General features: G+C 35.7%; 2 protein-coding genes across 3 annotated transcripts in view; one reads left to right on the top strand and one right to left on the bottom strand.

Annotated features, from left to right (window-relative positions):
- skida1 (SKI/DACH domain containing 1) overlaps nucleotides 1-8142 on the top strand; it is a 35738-nt gene extending 27596 nt beyond the window's left edge. The window contains exons 3-4 of one of the 2 annotated variants that reach the window (XR_012399262.1): nucleotides 7681-7773; nucleotides 7905-8142. The gene's annotated coding sequence lies outside the window, so the exon portion shown is untranslated. The remainder of the gene's footprint in view (nucleotides 1-7680; nucleotides 7774-7904) is intronic. The other variant, XR_012399261.1, reaches the window with a different exon arrangement.
- The window catches only part of pip4k2aa (phosphatidylinositol-5-phosphate 4-kinase, type II, alpha a), a 54781-nt gene that overhangs the window by 6073 nt on the left and 26755 nt on the right, over nucleotides 1-21953 (bottom strand). The window contains exons 2-6 of the mRNA NM_001128702.1: nucleotides 11293-11390; nucleotides 10994-11090; nucleotides 4126-4278; nucleotides 3860-4006; nucleotides 3729-3767 (exon numbers count right to left, since the gene is read on the bottom strand). Of these exons, the coding sequence (NP_001122174.1) occupies nucleotides 3729-3767; nucleotides 3860-4006; nucleotides 4126-4278; nucleotides 10994-11090; nucleotides 11293-11390 (534 nt within the window). The remainder of the gene's footprint in view (nucleotides 1-3728; nucleotides 3768-3859; nucleotides 4007-4125; nucleotides 4279-10993; nucleotides 11091-11292; nucleotides 11391-21953) is intronic.

Raw genomic sequence — 21953 nt, 5'->3', positions numbered from 1 at the left:
TCCTTGAAAACCTTTTTCAAACCACATTTAAACTTGACAACTGTAACTGTCCCATGCCTACATGTAACTACAAGGCACTGAAATGAATATAAATGTAGTGTCTCAGCTTTCAATAATAACACTTCCATGTAATAACCTTTTATGGCTCATTCAAACTATTGAAAAGAATTGCAGGCAATTATTTCTCCTCCATGGTGATTTAAAGCTTGAACCTACTCTAGCGATTCTTTGTAATTTTGGTACTGTTGCTTCAGACTCCAGTGCAGTTTTCAATGGACTTTAACAGCGTTGAACATTTGCAGATTTCACAACTTTCAAGTGCAAACATACACCTATGTTGTTGTGAAATCTAGGTCACTGATAGCCAAAGTGTGTCCTGTTGGTAGGGTGAAGAGCTTTAGGGGAGGGTCTGGTGAGGAAAGTGCATTTAAAGTGACATCAGATAACACGAAAAGTGAACAGACATCCAAGGGAGGGCAATGATTAAATGTTGTGAATCAACTAAAGATTAACACACATACTGGCTTTATTCAATTTCAGAAAAGTGACAGCTATAAAGACACAAAAACACAACAATTTTCCATTCCAATTTTTAACATACTAAAACTGCGCGAGTTATATTTCAGACACAATCTTCTCTTTATTTTTAGTTTCGCTGGAGAAAAAAACCCATTTCAAACTAAACAGATCATTTGTACATCTTAGCTCGTTTCTTTCATACATGTATATTGTAAACAAAATAAGTGAGCCAATGATTCAATCGTCAATTCAAAATGAATGCCACTTGCTTAGTAATTCTGAATGAATCATAATGTCATATTCATGCATGACAGACCAGCCAGGGTACAGTCACAAAAACACTGTGCGGTATATGGTTGAATATCTTGTCAATATCACACATCTCAAGTATGAATGAGTTTTATTGTGCCAGATTCATCTAGTCATGCTTTTCAAAACAGGACACTCCAACCAAAATGGTTGATAAGAAGTCACCAAGCCTCTTACTCAATATTTTCTCATTTCAGCCAATACCCTCCAAACTCATATCACAACATTTTATGAGTCATTCATTTCCTGATAAGTAATATCCAGTGAATATTCTTAAATATGACACATCTTTAAAGTAAAATCACTTGCAACATAGTTTACCTTTAATATATCTTTAAAGTATTCATTTTAGATCCTTTAAATACAAACATACCTTTTAAAAAAGGTACCATCCAAGAAAAATAGCTTGCACCTTTATTTCTTAAAGTGGACGTCAGATTCTAGGGCTATACTGACATTGTAAACACTCAAATATCTGACAAAAACTAAATAAGAAAAAATAAAAAATAATCTATGTATAAAATTATTTGCTGTAAACCTTTTCTATAGTGACTGCCAACATACCATGGCTTGAGAGGAGAACTGTAAACCCGAACGAGAGGATAATTTGAGGTGCAATTATGGAGAAACAGCTCTAGCTTAAAAAAAGACTGTATAAGAAAGCTATACTTTTGAAAAAAACTACTTCAAAGAATAAATTTGTATAAACAAGTACAGGTGCAGTTAGAAAAAAATGGGTGTATTTTCAGAAAACCCAACCAAGGATGTGAAGAAAATAACCTTTTTTTCTACTCCTCTTCATGACCTGGCAAGGCAACAAGCAGCTAAATGGTCACTAAAACAGTGAGCCCTCTGAGAAAGAGGAGAAGCCTTATATCTCACATGCAGGGCAAAAGCTTCATTTATACTTCTGTATTGAGTGATCACCATACCCCACCTCGGCATGTAGCTGATGCCATTGTGAGCATTTATACTTCTGCATCCCATTTACTCTGCAATAACACATTTACAAAACACTAGTAGGCAGTGGGGATTCTATTGTTTAACTGTGTCGAGTTTCTTTGACAGTGTTTTGAGGTTCCATCAGAAATGACCACCATCATCACAGCTAATAAGCCAAACAATCAAAGATCTTGCACTTTACATTGCTCAGAGGTGCGGGTCAGGGTGTTTCAGGGTATGAGACCAAGCAAAGGCTACACCGGACCTGTTAAGCAATGCAATGTAATGTAACATGCATTTATATAGCGCATTTATTGTGCATGGCTATACACCCAAACTGCTTCAAAATCACGAGAGGGGTCTCTCTACCTCATCACCAGTCTGCAGCATCCACTTTGATGGGTAAGGGCCAATGTAGGAAATTTGGCCAGCACACTGGGGTTAAGCCTCTACTTTTTAGGGGCCATGGGATTTTTAAAGACCACAGAGAGTCAGAACTTTGGTTTAAGGTCTGATCTGAAAGACAGCGTTTACTGACAAGTATAGTGTCCCCTTCACTATACTGGGGCATCAGGACTCACGCAGACTGTAGATTGAGCACCCCCTGCTGGCTTCACTAATACTACTGCCAACAGCAACCTGGTTTTCCCATTTCTCCTATTCAGGTGCTAACCAGGCTAAGCAACTACTTTAAATTGGGACTGTTTCTATAGTCTTGTGAAAAGCTGCCTTTTGATTCTAATAGAACAACATCAGGTTTGGCATTTGTCCATCTAAATAAATAGGTAAAACATCATGTATCTGACCTGTATAAAAATACTGCCAGTTTATTCCATATGGCTCATGAAAGACAGAAATGTTGTATTTTGGTCTCATTTTACAATTGTATGAAAACATGTTTGTTGTGATGAGACTAATTTTAAAGAATCAATATTAATAAAATATCATTTAGCATTAAACATTTTAATTCGTCATGATATCATTCGTAATATATCTAGATTTTTGAGTCAGTAGGACTATTTACTGTATGTAGCTTTTATCCCCCTGCAAAATGGATTTTGGAAAACAGCTTTTACACCTAGAAAGTGTCCGACAATATGACAGGGATTAGGGTCTATGGCCCTGTGACAAAATAAAAGGATTAAAGTAGGAGTCGGGTAACCTCATGGCCCTCAGATCACCAGTAGGCCATCTGTTGTTCAGCTCACGGAGAACTTTGACTTAGCCTAGCAGATTTAGGTTCTGTACTACACTGTAAGATTAAGCTTTTATTAGAATATCAAATATTTTTAGTATGGATCTTTTACATGTACCTCCCAAATCCAATGTTGTGTAACCACTGCCGATGCAAATCATTTCTTAAATCCCAAACTGATTTTTTAGTCAAGACTGTTGAATAAGTACATTTATTAACATCCATAGTATTAAAAACTATGGAAGTTAATGGCTACCAGTTTCCAACATTCATTACAATGTCTTTCTTCTTTTATGTTTTACAAAACATAAAAGAAATTCATAATTGTTTGGGACCATTTGAGGGCAAGTATAGAATGATGACTTTTATATTTTAGGGTGAACTATCTCTTTAAATCATGCTTTTTGTTTACAGTGCCAGTGTTGATGCCACTGAAGCTTACAGACTCTTGGTTTAATCTCCATAGCTTAAAAAAGCACCATGGACTCCGCTTCACCTTGACACTCTAAGTATAGGATAGATCTACATCTGTGCACCCGATAATCACACAGACGCTCTAAATTCAGCATGTCTCACACTCTTTCCCAGTAAATTAAGGTGCTCGAAGAGACAAACAATTAGCCACTACAGAATGAGCCATCTTTAACAAACCCACAAGTAAAGAAACATGGCATGCATTAGTCTTTTTTTTTTTTTACCTAAAAACTAATAAGAAAAACAATAAAATATCAAACATGAGAGAATGTTTAAGGGTGAAACTGACCTTTTCTTTGTCACTAGCCTCTCTGGCAACTGTAGAACCCTACACAGAGCAGAAAAATCGAAATATCTCAAAACAAACCACAATCAGTCATCAAGAGTGACTTTGCCAGCCAGTTTGTCCACAATCCTTACCTTCAGGTCATATTTCTTATACACAGACAACCGGTGGCTGAACACGTTGCGAGTGACAATCATATAAGTCTCGTCTCCATCTACAGTGAGGCGGTACATGCCTAGAAACTGTGGCAACAGTGTGGATCCATGACATTCCACAATATACTGCAATAAAGAAACATAATATAACTATGTGGCTAATAAAAGAAGGTAAATGTAAGGTAAAACAGCAATTACATGTATATGCCACTGTAAAGGGAATATAGGAGTCTGTGTGTTCATACCTGGTGGTATTTCTTGAGAATGTTGTGCATCTCGGCCACATCCTCGCTGCTAATGGTCTTGATAACGTACCTCTTGTCGTAGGAGGTATGAAAGCGTGCACCACTTCGGCCCTGAGCTTCACTGACGAGTGGTGCACTGCGGGTCAGAGAGTTCTTGGAAAGAGAAACACATAATGACACAATAAATATAGAAATTAATAAAACAATCATATTGAGCGTTATGATATACTTGCAGCACAGATTTTTTACATTCTTCATTTAGGGGTAAAAGCAGTATTATAGTATTAGCAAACTTCCAGGCACCTCTCAACATATAAATGTGCTGTTCATTTTATTCTCAGATGTTTGTCTTCCCCAATGTTAATAAACTAATTGATTAAAGAGCCCCTGTTATGGGTTTTTGAAAATGACCTGTGTAACACAGCACTAAGGCTGCGTCCAAAACCGCCTACTACTCAGTAGGTACTGCATTTGAATTTAAATGTACTACTCGGCCGTTAGAAAGTACGTTCTATACAGTATGAATGTGAAAAGTATGAATGGAATTCGGACGTACTACATCTGCCATTTTGACATAGTCACGTGTGGTACCTGCGTCATTTGCGTCGCTCTACTACCATTCATGAATTCGCTTGCGGGTCATCATGGGAGAGAGCAGCATGCATGGGATGTGCACTTCAGTCTCGCCGGAAGTAGTAAGTCATCCAGGTACTTCTCGCATACTGTTTTTCGAATTCTATGAATTCGGACATACTACTCGGCTCGCATACTGATTTTAGCATACTGTATAGTATGGAAGTATGCGGTTTCGGACGCAGCCTCTGTGAATGAAAACATCCAGCTGAGGTTTAAATCTAAAAGTGCACCGTTTAAAACGATTGATTCTTTAACGAAATAGTCAACTCAAAGTCAAATAAATGAATCATGTTGAGTTTCGATCTTTAGCCTGAACACATAGACATCAATACAGTACATCACCAAATATAAAGTGCCTGATCTGGTAATATGTGAACGCGTTTTCCTAGATACTAGTGAAGCCCGGGGGATCACAGGACTTATCATGACACTAAAGCAGGTCGCACACACCAAAAGCACCGCTCGGCGATGCGCCGCCCAACGCCACGCAGCATTATGCATTTGAGAATTCTAAACATAGGTTTCTATCAGGGTACACACACCGACGCCGCAAGTTGGCGGCTGTCGGCAGCGCCCAGCCATGACTCAGGACGCAGTTCATATTTCAGCCGCGCCACAGAGCACCATATGATTAATTTCATGTTAAATATCATGCGAATGTGCGTGTCTGGTGTGTGATACTTTAAACTGTTATGTGCACGATGTGTCTCGCCGCCGAGCGGTGCTTCTGGTGTGCGACCTGCTTTAGATGACAATCACTGACAGATGAAAATTCGGCTGTGGGGAATAAACGGTTAAAGATACTTTTCACAACAAAACCACAGTATAGCCAACCATGTGCTGTGTCTGTTTATGTCGTTTTTCAGATTTTTGATACAATAACCTATGCTGCAACACAGGATTTGTTGGCCGTTTGCAAATAAAGAAAGTAGCAGCAGAGACTAATATGTATGGGAATTTGTCAGAAACTTTGTCAGCAACTGTTATAGTTCATATGGACCAGTTGTTTCTTCCTCCGGATCATTACATGTAAGTGATTAAAATTGTTGCCTCATTGTGTAGTTAGCAAAATATTCATTTAATTGTATGTTGTAAGTTGTGATCACTCAATGTGGCCTGTAATCACGTATCTATAATAGATCAGTGTTTGTACTGTATTTCTCAGGTTAAATCTGTATGAGGTTATTCACATATTGCATCTAAAACCACGTTGAAACTGTAAAGCGTGCTTCTTCCTTTACCGATTCTTAACTCGAGATCCTCTGCTATTTGCCTTTGCTAAGGCAACCATCAGCTGTTTTTACATGAGCAGTGCAGTCAAAATAGTTCAACTTTTGCCACTGTGTGGATTAATATTGAATGTGTGTCGTTGTTATTACTTGGGGTTAGGGTTAAGAGTAAAGTAATATGCTGGTGTTTAACTGCATTGGGCTTCCACATACTCTGTGTGCTACTTCAAAGTCATGGTGGGCGTTTCTCTCTGTCTCACGTTGAACCCAGTCAACCAATCACAACAGACTGGGTCATCAGACCAATCAGTGCAGATTATCCTCACGCAAAGGAGGGGTTTGGGAACAAATGAATCGCTGAACAAATCATATGGTAGTCATTAGGATAATAAGGTCAAATTAAATGCATATTATAAGACAATGAGTGTTTTTTGACCTTGCAAGCATGTCAACCTGTTGTTGGAGACCCTCAAAATCACAATATGACCTTTTATAATGCATAATAGGGGCTCTTTAACAGTAAAATTGTGGATCTAAAAAGTAGCAACTGTTTACCTAATCCACCGAATGTGAGCCAGAAAAAGAGATAAACAGCCTACACCTGCCTCTTGAACCTGCTGGTTTCAATCCAGCAACCACTAATGTCATTATCTAGATAACAATATAATGTTATCAGTTTGGCTCAATAAATGCGGAAAAGAATAAATTAATAAAGTATTAAATATCCTAAACTTAACAAAATGACATCATATATCACTGTTCAAATGTTTGGTTGATTAAAGGGTTTTGTGCTCACCAAAGCTGCATCTGACCAAAAATAATACCGTGAAACATTACAACAATTTAAAATGATAGGGTATATGCAGGACTTTTCATTTTTCAGTTACCTTGGTCAAGCATTTAAGGTCTGTTTCTTTAAAGAAATTCGATCTCCACTGCCTGATTGATATACGAAATAAAGTGAGTCTCAGAATGTACAAGAGGCACTGCATTCAATTGAATTTTCTGGCGCCATGTCTTTAAACATGAACATTTATTTTACGCTAGTATTTTCAATGTGTCTACGCTAGCCTGCTGATCTTGACAGTGTGTGTGTATAAATTACTTTTCATCTTGTTTTAAGCTTGAACAACTAAATGAATGCTGAAATCTATTTAACTGATTGTAGTTAAATTGCATTACAACATCAATGCTGTAAAAGGAACCATATAAAATTCAGCTGTATAAAAAGTCACATTAATTCTTCACCAGAAGTTTATCAGCATAGAAAGAAACACTAGTTGTGCATATACACTATTGTTTTCATTGTAATACATTTAGAAAAGGTTATTTTAATTAGGTTATAGGTTATACATTTTGAGAGTCTGCAGCACATGATTCTCCAGAATCATTCTAGTACACCGATTGTCAATTAAAAATTTAACCAATTCTTCACGCATGTGAGTGGGCTTGCCAAACTACCAGTAGGAGAGATACTCTTACCTCCATGTGTGCATGTGTGTGTAAGAGTTTTGCTGCTTAATACTTCAGTGAAAACCCTAATAGAGTATGTTCAACATTCTTTAACATCTTACAGTATTTCAAACTGACATTTTTCTTTATTGGATGCTACACTTGCTGAATAAAAGTCCTTTTCAATCAAAACTGTAATGCTGCATGTTTGTTTGGTTTCTGTTGACTTGTATCATAGTTCAGCTGTCGAGTTTAAGGCTCTGAAGTTCAACATTTGAAAGAGGTTCTCATATCTCATGACTAAACACTGGCTCTCGTGGAAAAAGGGGATGTGAGTTTATGATAACAGCCTTTTGAGCGCAGAACATTTACAGAAATTATTGTCCACAAATACATGGTCACTTTGACTGTTTTTTTTTTTGTCTCTACAACTGAAGTGCTCTGTTTTTGTGTATGTCCCAGTTTCAGGGCAGAAAAAAAAGGCTCATGGTGGACACATGATGCACTTGAAAGTATTGGAAGGTCTGCTCGGTGTGGCTGAGTGACGGACACAGCTGTTCAGTGCAGCTCTATATCCATTGCCAATGTCTGCTAGCTCAAACATCTACACAATTCACACATATCCCCTTTACCTCCCTCTACGAGTATACAATAAAAAATGATTTCAAATCAAGTTGATTTGTATATCACTTTAAATGTGTTTATTTCCCAATTAATAGTCTTTTTACTATGCCATGTAATGTCCACATAGCTGTAATGCACAGTTCTGTAAAGATACAATCACACTGACACATTCAAGCCAGATGAGCATGATTGAAGTGACGATTATTTTCTGTGATCATGATTACAATGTATCAGTGTCTCTCTTCCTCTAGTCTTTGTGCTTGGATTTCCTCATTGACACATAGACCATATTCATCAAGTACACTTCGTAAACGCAACACAGAAAGCAGGATATGAGGTTCTGCAAGTCTTCCCTGAACTGAGTCATGCGGGTTGAGCCCTGTAGCTGTTCACCTGATGGCTCGTTCCACAGGGAAGACTCTGCAAAGATGGACTGAAAATAGTGATGATGAGGCAGGCGACTGTCAGAGGACACAGGCCAGACTGAGAAACTACACCGTTTGGAAGTCATTGCAGGATTACTCTAGATCTGTTACAAAACTGCTTTGTTATCATGCAGGCAGTCTCGCATAGCCTGACTTTTGACTTGCAGCATAATGTCTGGTCCAAAGTGCCGCCCACTTATGACCGACATGAAAAGCTGACCTACACTAGCCTCATTTTATAGGGCTGAGGTTCTCCAAGGCACTCCATTGTCCATAATAATGTTGAAAGGCCTCGGCTTCCTCGACTATTTAGTTATTTGCTGAATAAAGATCTGTTTTTTAAGGACTTCCTGACTAACAGTTTTCCACCAAGGCAACCTGGATTAGTGAAATATAATTGACTAAACTGACATTGGAAAACCAAAATGGCATCGAACACACATTTTTAAAGCAGAATAACTGACTTAAGCATTGTTTTTCAGATAAAGAAGAGTGTTCAACTTTAATATCTGCAAGCATATTATGGTATTTTAAGTCAAAAATTTACATACAGCACCTGTAAGGTATTATTTCATCACAGCTGTGAAGAATATCTATGTAAAACTGCTTCTTGAACAAGAAAATCCAGGGTTGGATTTGATTTTGTCAGTTGTTGTTTGCTATTGGTCAATTTCTTGACAGGCTGACATATCAATCATGCCATCACTTTTACGTTGCATTTTATGGAGTTATAGGTTGCATCACTATGTCTTCCATTGTTTTGTCCTTGTTTCTATACTGATATATGGGCTGATAAATGCACATGTGATATACACTTTACTGAGCCTGATTTACTAAAACAAAACTAGACAAACACAAGGAAACTGCAAAGAAACATCTTCATCTTTATTTTCCCCAAATCATTTACAAATTGCAATTCTAAAAAAAAAATCTATTTGGAAATTCACGTCTACGATGTGACGTCTCTAATCACCAATGTATTTGCTTTTATGCGTTTCTCTTACATTCACCATTATTGCCTTTCATTTTTAAATAGAGAACGTGTCTGTTTTTAGACCTCGCGGCCTCGATTCTGCATCCATGCAGTGACAGCATAAAAATGATATGCAGTTCTATACACTTCTAAATGTGCTTGTCTTAGTGAAATAAAGGGTTCATCCTTTTCTGATGTACGACACAGGAAGCCTAGACAACGGCAAACCACAAGTAAACATCTTTCACTGAATGTCTTTAACCTTTATGTATTGTTTAAATTGACTCTACTTTTGTTATGTTAGTGGCTGTTTTTGCCCCATTGACTTCTATTATCACAACATTATTTCAATTGTAAAGCCATGACACCATTTGGGAAGAGGTCAAATTTTATTTTAACACAATTGATCATCTGTTGACACCATTAACCCCTTAGATAAGCATAAGCAAAAAAATCCGGTTTTTATATGGAGTTCTATGGAGTTAAACAGCAAATTACAATGTGCATGCATAAAAACACTTTACTATGTTCTGAGAGCAGAGGTGCTTATGCTTTATTTTCCTTAAACATATCAAAATAAGTGTGCATAGGTCTCTCTTAAACACACACACACAAACTATCCTCCATATAAAAGCCAGAAACAAGCTTTTTTTTGCACTGTAACCAATGATCTACAGTAAAATTGACACATTGTCTCTCTTCCCAATAAAGAAAACCACAAACCACAAACAATAAAGAACAATAAAGGTGTCGTGGCTTTGCAATCAAAAAAATGTTGTTATAATGGAAGTCAATGAGTATTTGAAAAATTCCATAGCATTTTCCCAAAATATGTATCAAAGTAAGATTTGTCACCAATAAAAATCATTCCGTTTGCTGTAACACAGAAAGTTGAGGCCAAATTGGGCCTTAAAATTCCCCCAGAGTGGATGAAAACATCCCCAACAGCACACAAGGGTTAATCAAGACCGTAAAATAAGCAACGGATTCTGGGAAGCTGATGTTTTTTTGTGTACGTGTCAGCGTTACAGTCAGAATGTGATGTCTTTTAAACCCACACAAGCAGACAAGAAGCTCTAACCAAGACCCTAAGCTAATGATTACAGCGAAGAGCAAAGGCCCATTCTTGCTCATTAGCCCAAATTAGAAATGTTGAGGAAAGGCTTTCCACCTAATGTACACTGATTGCGACTATTCTTGTTTAAAAAGGTATTTTTGTCTATGAAAGGGATATACAGAAGGGAATATAAGGCCAATTAGGAACATTTGTATGTGGGAGGCTGAAGGACAGCTCTGACATTACGGTGTTATTATAGGGAATAATGGTCTTCATTACGACAGTAAATTGAGTGGTTAATGACTAAATTACCTCTTGGTAATCATGGGCTTTTCTCACAGAGACTTAAATCTGTTTTGCATTGTTTAGTGGTAAGTACACTGGTGTCTTGTGTTGTTCAACCGCAGTTTTACACTGAGGTTTTAAGATGCACTGGATGTGACACCTTGGATCTCTTTTCCACAGAGCCTACCTGGAAGTCCTGATCATCGATGACGAACCTCTCTCTCAAATTACGGAAAACAAGAGGACAATACTCCTTGAACTTAAAATGGCTTGGCATATTCTCTCTGAAAACAAAAAAGGAAAATCCTTTAAAAAATGTATTAATTTGAATTGAAATCCACATGATTTTTTCTGCATTTATTTTTTTATTTCTGATATAGATAGCCAATTTAGCAAAGAAATTTACTCATTTATTTGAAAAAGTTCACAAAACAAAAAGGTTCTAATTTGGATCAAAACATTGTCAAACGTCTCAGAGGAACTCACTTGTTGAATAGGTGATTGTCCACCTTAATCTTCGAGTAGGCTTTGAAGTCATCAGGCATAAGCATGATGGGGATTTGAACATGGCTCAACTCGTTTATCTGGAGAAAATGAGGAGAGAGATAGACAGAGATTCAGTTAATGATACTTTGTTCAGTGTTGAGGTCTTCAAATGAGTGTCAAATGTGATGGTCACTGAATATGGCAAAATAAATTTGTGACCAATACTAAAAGAGTGTAGGTTAGCCTTTAAAAACATACATATAATACACTTTAATTGTAGCATAATCAATACTATTGAAATGTAATAATGAAATTATTAAAGTAATTATATACTTTTGAAAATACACTCAAAATTAATGTACTTAAAGTAAGGGTGTGTTTGACTACAATTGATCAGAATCAGTTCATTAAACTGTCAGACAGTTAGTACTGAGTAACAAAATCATAGCACTCCATAAACCTGCTACCAGAACAAACTAAAAATACACAGCTTTATCAAGAACACATTTTTGCAAAAAAAAAATATATATATTATAATGCATAAATCTATAAATAAATAGATAAAAAAATAAATACATGTAACAAAAAAAATTAAAACACACAACTTCATAAAATGAACATCAGGACTCTAGACTAAGACAAAACACTCACATTTTTTAGATGTCACAATGATTTGACTGCAAAATTAACGTATAATTTAAAAGTAATGGGCAGGCGATTATGTTAAAGGCTCATCCATTTACTCTCTGCTTTTGCTTCCCCTTTCCCTATTGTACTATCCTCTCTGGTAAACACACATGGTAAAATGCTTTTCTGCAACATCTACATGTACACTTATTTTGTCATTCTGATTAAAATCATTCCGGTTAAAAGGTTTAGTGGACTGTGTAAAGATTCTACTGTGGTGTTTAAATGTGTTGGTGCTTTCAGTTGTTTTGCACACAGGCTGTTCAGTTTGCTGCCTTTCATTCCTGTCAGCATTAGTTTGGTTTTTTCTTCCACAGTGGTTAAATAAATTAAATCTCATAATCAAACAACAGCATTAAAAAAAAAAAAAAAAAAAAAAAAAAAAAAAAATATATATATATATATATATATATATATATATATATATATATATATATATATATATATATATTATTTTATGCTGTTGTTTGATTATGAGGTTTAATTTGATTAACCACTGGAATATTGTGGAATATTGTGAATAAAGCGGCGTTTTCATCCAACATGTCAAAGAGAATAATATTGTCACTTTATGATAAACTGGCTCCAAATAGCTAAAGTATAAACATAATTTGCTGCAGTCAGAGAAGCTGCGTGAATCTTTTATTTAATAAATGCCTCAGAAGACAAATGCCGATGTGCAATGAACATGTGGTTGCATTTGAAGGAGTGAGACACGGCGCAAAGATGCTCTTGACAGGAAGTAATTAATAATTTAATAACATTATACTGAAATGGGTAAGATGCTTTAGAATGACCAAAACAACATTCCAGATGTTTTAAAGTGTGCTCAGCCTGCTGGTTTGTACATTCACACACATTTTTATCATCACATGATCTCTTATGACAAAATCACATGACCTTTTACTGAAATTTGATTGGTAAAAGTGTTTCCATCATAGATTATCCACATATGTTCTTATCGAATAAAAAGTTTATCCTACTCAGGTATTCGCATATGTTTTTTATGCACATTTTCAAAATTAATGCGCATCTTGGCGTTTCCATCAACTGTTTTTTATGCGCCTATCCAAAATGTGCAGAAAAATAGGTGGATGGAAACAGCTATAGTTGAACAGAAGTCCTACACAGATTCTACATGTTGAATTGGGCAAACTCCTTATGTGTGAAACACACCAAATAAACTCAACTAGACTCACTGAAAGCTTGAAGTTGCTCAATGGCCGAACACTGGCTTGGTGTGTCCAGGCCTCAAGTCTTCTGATGAGACACAATCACTTAATTAGATTTGATTTAGGCCCAATCCCTATTCTAGCCCTTACCCCTACCCCTCATTTTGCGCGTTTATGTGAAGAAATAGGAGTGTCCCAATTCTCTTTAGTTTTAAGGTGTAGGGCTAAAGGGAAGTTCTAGATAGCCCTTGAAACTTATATTTTTTAGGACCACACCTGAAACCAAGAGGTATACACCATGTACAACGGCAGGATGGCTGCACACAGAACTCAGCAGATCCACAAAATAGTATTTTTTGTCATTAATATGAATTTTTACAACAAACAAGCACGTTTACTTACAATGTACATTTATTATGGCGTTTGTGTTTTAACATCATGCTTAAAAAAAAAACGCTAAAATCAAAACCGCTAAACTTTGCTATCTATAATACATAATAATAACTCTTGTACAGCAGTCCCACAACATACTGTCACATCTGACACTCGATGAGACTCAAAGACCCTGTCAGAAAAGTCTAGTGGCTGGGAATAAGCTTTGTCTGGTATAATGTTAATGTTGTTTTCGTAGTTACATAGTTGAATATGACCATGATGTACATACACATACAATTATTGCCACATTATATCGTTATGATAAAATAATATTGCTGCCTTCAGTGATTTCCGAAAAATAAATACTAAATCATAACGCAACAGCAGTTGCAATTGTCGATCTCATAAAGCAAGAGATCGCAATGACATTTGATGACATGTGCAGGTGTTGTGGTGGTGTCCCATTTCTTAGGGGTGATTTTGAAAAACTGGGAGCTGTGGAAACTTTGATCGTGGGAGCTGAAGCATAGCAGACTGATGCTTTAAACCATTGATGATTTTCTAGTGTGTAAAGTAGGTATACGTGAGCTTCTGTTTCTATATGTTCACTGGTCAATATTTATGTGGAAATCAAAAGCTAAATAAAACCGGTTTATTATATGAACAGATTGCGTCTCTTTAGAATTAAATCAGTTTATTAATGTACCTTATTTATATCTTCATAAACATTTTGAAGCATTAGAGTCCTGGGTAAATAGATTTCTCATATTTGTCTAAAAATATCTTTCTTTTTGATGAAGATAAACGGAAGTCTTTTGGGTTTGTAAAGACAATAAGGGGAATAAATGATGCTGCAGTTTTCAATTTAGACTGAACCAGCCCATTAATATAATTAGTCATGTGACAGCGAACCAATCAATGCAGACAAACAGCAGGTGCTGAGATGTGCTGGTACAGTGTGAGTGATGTGTTGTGCTCATCAGAGGCGATATCTCTGTGACACAATGCACTGCTTTACACTGCTCGAGATCTGAAACAATGTGCTACATTCAACAGTCATCGGTTCCTGCTTTGCTCTTGTGAAAACAACACTAAAATGATCTCGTAATAAAACTGTAATAACGGAATTTACTGCAGTTCTGTAAAAAGCAGGAATTTTATATTGCTGTGCACCGTGTTTATGCCAACAAAGAAAGCTGATGACTCATAGGTTCTTTCCTTCTATTAAAAAATAAATAAATAAATACCAATAGCACTAAGAAAACTCTAGAGGACTGCAGAAGGCTTTAATTACTGTGATATATTTGTTTGTTTGAGGATGTGCATGCACCGGGATAATTATAAGTAATCAAATAGGCATGAAGCACCATGGGAGATTGAAGATTTTGTGTTTGACACTTTCGGCAGTGACAGACAATCAGCAAAGCAGTTAATAATAAATGCATAACCTGTTGTATAAAGAGTAATGGGTGCAGCAATATAACGATCACAGCCTACAATGGGTTTTGGCTTGTATTAAAAACTGAGGCTAAATTTATAAAAAAATAAAAATGTAAAATCAACTGCTGCCTGCAAGTGAAACTGATCCTCCCTTCACTTTCGTCAGTTGGTAAAGTTTGTTCCTCACCACTGTTGCCACTGGCTTGCTTGGTTTAGGGACTTGGAGCTGCGCATCAATGGATTTGCTCTTCAGTGTTTGGACTTTCAGCAGTGAAATTAAACCACACTGAACTGAACTTACCCTGTGAAAACTGGACTAACACAGATATAATCAACTAGAACATTTATGTTAAGCTGCTTTGACATGATCAACATTGTAAAAGTGCTATAGACAGATCAAATTTAATTGAATTATTTTTGTTTTATAATTGATTTTTGTTTTATCATTCATGGCAAAGACAGTTCAAATTCATCATTCAAACAGTATTATTTCAAGAACATATTATTAAAATTCAACCTGATGGAGCTTGAGAGGAACTGCAAAGAAGAATAGGGTGCGCCAAAAAAAGGTGTACCAAAGCATTTTACTCAAAACTATTTGAGGATGTAATTGGTCCCCATGGTGCTTCAACCAAATATTGAGCAAAGGCTGTAAATACTTCAGTACCTTTTTAGAAATTCCTAATAAATTTGCAAAGATTTCAAAAAACTTCTTTCTGGTAAATTTTCATTTTGAGGTGTTGATTGTAAAATTGAGCAAAATAATGAATTTAATCCATTTCCAAATGTGGTATTTTACGGATACACCATGTACAATTGCATTAAAAAAGGGACGCTCCAATCAGGATTTTTGCAACCGATACACAGTACCAATTCTTTGTGATGTTGATCGGCCGATAACAAATACCGATTCTGATGCTTTAAGCTTTATAATGCATAAAGCATATTTTCAGTAGCCCCTTTCACACATACAGACCTTTCCGGAAAATTACCGGCAATTTTCCGGAAAGGTTGTATGTGTGAACAGGTCCTTTTTGAAAATACCGGTAAATTCGTTCTGGCTATTTTCCAGAAAGAGAAGTTGTAACATTACCGGCAATTTGCCGGAATGCTGCGCTGTGTGAATGCAGAAGGAAGATTGCCGTAATAAGCGCGTCCACGTCCAGAACGGGCTGACGTGAGACACCTGTTTTAGCCAATCAGAACAGTCAGACGCATTCACGTGCGCGCGGTTTATGAGAATAAAAGCCTTTGAATATTTTTTCCAGACACCTTTAGCTGCTAGATGTTAGTCAGATAATGTTTCTATGTTCCTTCTTAATGCTGTGTAAATAATTATCGATAAAATGTTTATGATAATCCGTTGTTTGTTTACCTTCAAGCTTTGCGTGTGCCCGTGAGCGCTCATAGCGCCAGCACACACACATATCATGAACATCTCGACATGCGAAAGTGTTTCTCTATGTTTTCATTAGAGTTGTACTCAATACTGATCCATCGGAAGAGTTTGTAATGTAGTCAAATGTTTACAAACACAAGCGCAGCTGTTTAGAGCTCATTTCTGGTTAATGATGTCAGAATTTACCGGCATTTTGCGATGGATGTGTAAATGCTCTTTTCCGGAAAAATTCCGTAACGTCCTCGCCTGTGTGAACAGCGCTTTTTTGAATATACCGGTAAAGTAGTTCCGGAAATTTTCCGGATATTTACCGGTATCACTGTGTGAAAGGGACTAGTATCATACTTGAGTGGAGATATCTCCTTACCTAAGACAATAAATTAAAGATGCATGTAATTCCTTAAACATTTCACTTATAACCATTTAGAGTGAACATGTCATGGTCAGAAGCAGCTTTACATAAAATAATAGATTAAACAGATTTTTAAAAAAATTGGTAAGAAAAATCACTAACAAAACAATTTGGAAACATTGCAAATGATGGAAGAAGAATTCAATATTTCGCTATGAAGTTTAGAGCTCATGTTTGAAGCATAAGTATAGGTATAATGCACACCTATAAATCCATAACTATTGTACTTAAAGCAAATAGGTCCATGAACTTAAATAAACATAAACTCCATAAACTGTTAATTCAATGTTTCCTTACTATTTTTTTCAGCTGTGGTGGCAGGCCTTTTTTACACAGATCTACCAACTACCTGTGGTGTTATTTCAATGACAAATGTCGTGAGCGCATTTATGTAATAGCCTACAAGCATGCGAATCTCTGCTTGCGTGCCGATTTCCTCTGCTCCCTGCCATGGAAGAATGAATATAGCGGAAACCATGCAATATGTATATTATAATAAGTTATATTATTAAAGATGAGTCAAGAAAAATAGTTTTTTATTTCCCTAATATTTCCTGATTTTAATGAACTTGCAATATTATTGAAAACACAAAAGTTTGAGTTCTGATAAGTAAAACACATATATGTCCTCTGCTTGTAAACTTGTAGACAAACGATTGTTAGGTTGATTAGATTGGGCAGATTAGAAAGTACTAATCGAGTCATGAAATGTGATTATTGGCCGATACTGATCTCTGGCCGATCGATCGGAGCATCCCTAAAAAATGTAAAATGTGATAAAAAAAATTTTGATTACTCAAGGAAAAAACTGTTAAAAAAATATCCATTAATATATATTTTTGGGATAAAAAAAAAGGCATCTACTTATTAATTATGTCTATTTAGTTTTTTTTCAATGGGAAGTTATAGGCTGTTGTGTAAGGGAAGTGTTCAGTTGGTGTAGTGTTAACAACAAAATGGAAGGACAATTATAAAATGAATGTTGTAGTTGATATTCCATGTAGAAAGAAATGGTAACATGTAAAAATGAAAATTCTATTAAAAAGTGTTTTACCATTTAACAGATCCAAAATTGCATGTCTGTCGATAACTTATAGTACCAATAATATACTGTATACATGTTATGAAATATAAATCAATTACATAAAAAAGCCAGAAAATAAACAAACAAAAAACGCAACCAAGTAGCTATAACGTATAACGTAATTGACATTTACAAAAAAATCATGCATTTAGCAACTCACATAAATCTAATCAGATCTATAGTTTTCAATTAAGGCGAGAACTGCAGATATTTGCTCATGATGGCATACTATGAACAACCAAAGGTCAAAGTTATTACAGGGCTGCCTGTCTGCCATTCAAACCCTTTAACTCAGTTTTCTCATAGGCAAGTTAGAGACAGGTTGTCTTCCAAGACTTGGAGGAGAAATTGCATCAACCCACTGTGATGTGACCTCTCAGATAATGGAGAGCATTGAGGTCCCTTGAGACTTTCCTATTGGCTGGTCAAATGCCAGGCTTCAGGATTTTGAAGGGTGTCTCTGAGCTCTGCACTGTGGGTGAGCAGTGCTACCTATAGGAGGCAGATTATCTTTTTTTCTTGTCTTTCTAAATGTGATTATTATACCTCATTTGTTTAGCGTGTCAATTTTGCAAACTGTCAGACATCCACGAGTTAGTTATTTGGCTTTCCTTTTGGATTTTTAGCTTAGTATAGGAAAATAAATGCTTTTCTATCAGCGATGTAGCTATTCCCTCTACAATAGTTATTAGTATAAATAAAACACACTGACGTGAAATTCTAAATGCTAAAGTTTATGCTGAATGTATGTAATGAATGTTCATTACAGCGTATGCCAAATGCTCTTTTTGTTCCAGAGAGAGGAAAAACACAGTAACATTTTTACAATTATTATGGCATCTTCTGTAAAACAAAGTATTAAAATACTAATTCAATTTAACTTCATTTCTTTATACATGTATACTCTCCTTCAAATTAATTTGTCAGCAAAATGTTTTTAAATCGCTGATTATATAATCCAATTTAGTATGATCACTGAATCATGTCTATATTTTAATAAGTACAAGTCAGACAGAATAAGAGCACCACGTACACCGTCGCAAAAGGGCTTGTACTCTCTAAGATTAAACTAATAATGCAGTTCATAAAAAGACTTATTGCGATTAGGCATAGAACGATTTGGTTCGGAACTGGTTTGGAAAAGTCAAGGTTTTAAAAACTGCAAAAAAAAATATCTGCTGTACCACTCCAACAGTGTTTAAGTTTTTTATTTATGATTTCTTGTCTTATGATTTTTGTATGATTGAAGTATCTCCAGCAGAAAGGATATGCAAAAATGCCGTTTTAAATCGTAGAGAAATCAGTGTTTTTGAAACAAATGAAGACAGCTGAAGTCAATGATTTATTTGAATTATTTAGTCTGACATGTTAACTGCTTCAAAATATTTTTATATTAAAATAAAATTTACTGTAATCAAAAGAGAACAACTTATAGAATATATTTTAGAGCAGCAATCACAACACCATGAAATTGTGATACCATCAGAATCTTTTACTGGCCCATGCCTAACTGCGATTAACATGACTCATGTAACAACAGGCCATACACACACATCACTCGTGAGAAACAGCACAGTTAAATCATCGTCAGCTCAGTTCATTCGTAAAGCAGTGCGGTGGCCACATGAACATTTTTTAAAAGTTTTGATCGTAGACTATAAAAAGGTTTTGAATAATGTTGATTTCAAATGCAACAAATGTGTTAATAGACACATTTTCAGCTTGCTTAGTACACTTAGTACACAATTTAAACAAACAAATTTAATAAAATTCTACTTAATTTGTTTGTTTAAATTCAGCCCAAATAAATTGATTACAGACACTTAACGTAAAAAAAATGAGTAAATCCAAGGAATCATTTCTGAATTTTTTTTTTTAGTGTAGTAAAAGGCGTCATAGCTGGGTAAACTTAGAACACAATGAATGGAAGAGTACAACAAATATTTTTTACAATCCTTTTTGCTGAAATAATAAAAGACAAATGCCACAATGGTGTTATCAAGACTTGCAGAAAGAGAGAAAAAATAGTGTGAACTGATGACGGCAGCCAGAGGAGAGAATAATGTCAAATTTACTCTCAGCCGCTTAGACGCTGCATTAGAAACACCGCACATAAAGGGTAATTTGTTTTTTTGTAATTTGGCGAAAAAATGATATAATACTTACATAAATGCATAGAAACGTTCATACATTCACATTTGTAATAGTGGTGATCTTAATTTTAGGTGCGAGCACCTAAATTTTGGCTGGTGCTCCTAAATTTTTAAAGTTGAGAGCACCACTGCTACCTAGAAAAAAAAGTTAATTTCGAGCCCTGATGATCACATAATCTTTTCTATGTTTTAATAAGTACAGTCAATAAGTACAAGTTTGTGATTAATATTTTTTACAAAAATATATGTTATTTCCAAGGCCAGCAGAACATTATTTCACCAATATTTTATTTTCCAAAATGTCTCATTTGAAGTGGACACAAAAAACTGATTGAGTGAAGGTAACTAAAATACATTTTTTTTTTAAATGTTTGTAAGATTTTTGTTTCAAGGCCATCATTAGCCTGCTTTTTATTATTTCTGAATGAATTTATAGCATTTAACCAATGCAACATATTGGTGTTTTCTTCTCTTAATATTTAATTCTCTTAACAACAGATTTTGATGGAACTTAGTCATGTGCTATAGAGTTATCTACTGAAAAATACAATATAGCTAACAGTCATTAATTTATGGCAGGAATTTACTTATTAGAAAGAATGTATTGGGTGCACATTTACTACAGGGAATAGGATGCTTGCATGTTGTGCTGCTGACTCTAATAGCAATACATCATGCCTGTAGTTAAAAACATGACAACCCTGACACAGGAGAGAAAATAGTGAGCAAAATGATTTGAACTGTTTTTTGTTTGTTTTGTTTTTATTTGTGCGCACAGACTGTTCTTGAGCTTTGAATGATTACATTTGAACCTCTGAAATCCTATTGAATGTTTTGAGAAAGTTTTTGGTTTCTCTTCTAGACTATGAATGTAACTGAACTGGTCTGTGATGGAAGAAGGAACTTTTGAAAATGCCTTTGGTCCTAAGATGCACAAAACTCTCCGGTGATTGATGAGCAAAGTCAAATAAAATAATATTAAATGTACACAAAGTTTTTCGTATTTTCTTTAATTTGTTAAATTAGCCCTGCTATGCCCCATTACGTTCAACCTTCTTAATAACAAAGACAGACTTGTTAGAATCCAGGTTTTGCGTTCATTTTTGTCAAAGAAGACATGGGTAGGCTTCTTGCCAGTCCATAGGGAAACCTGTGGGCTTATCTGAGTAGGCTTTGGGTTACCTAAGCCCTTTACGCGAATGCAAATTGCGAAAGGAAGTCAGGCATTTTAAACAAGGTCACTTGAAACGCTTTAAAACACCTCACTCCTGACACAAGCAAGCGTAAAGAGGCTGTAATGCATGCTGTGGTTACTGCTCAGCGAGTTCAGCTCATCTTTCAGACTGTGGTCAGAGATTAGTCTATGTTGAGCACTAGGTATGAAGAGTAAATTATTATCTGCACCTACATATCTAGTTATAGTCACAAAAAAAAAATTCATTAGGATTGTTTAAGGACATGATAAAATGAGTCAGTAATTTGGTTTTCCTTGCAAACATATAACTTGAGATAGCATAATAAAGTGTCAAATTTGGATAAATCTAAATTGAGGAATCACATCCTATTTGAATTACAGGCTGAGTCAATTAAACTTTCTCCACCAACTCTATTACCCCATCTAAATACAGCGATCCCAATAGATCTATCATTATCTGAGGTTGACTATTGTATATCTTTGGAAAAGCTATACTGGTAAAGGAACAGGAGTTTGACATTACCTCAATGTGTATAGGGAATAGGGCTGGGTGATTAATCTAAAACTAATCAAAATTGCTGTTTAGAACCTTTAATCGATCAAATTTTTCCAGGTCAGTTTTTTCAATTACATTCTCTATGACGTGTGGAGTCACGTGATCCCACTCTGTTAAGGCTGGTTTATAATTCTGCAGCCACATCTGATGTCTGGTCAAGTAAAATGATGGACCCATGCTTGAGCCTT

This window comes from Danio rerio, chromosome 24 (assembly GCF_049306965.1).
Source record: "Danio rerio strain Tuebingen ecotype United States chromosome 24, GRCz12tu, whole genome shotgun sequence".
Lineage (NCBI taxonomy): Eukaryota > Metazoa > Chordata > Actinopteri > Cypriniformes > Danionidae > Danio > Danio rerio.
The sequence above is the reverse complement of the archived record's forward strand: the minus strand, read 5'-3'. Positions and strand labels throughout refer to the sequence as shown.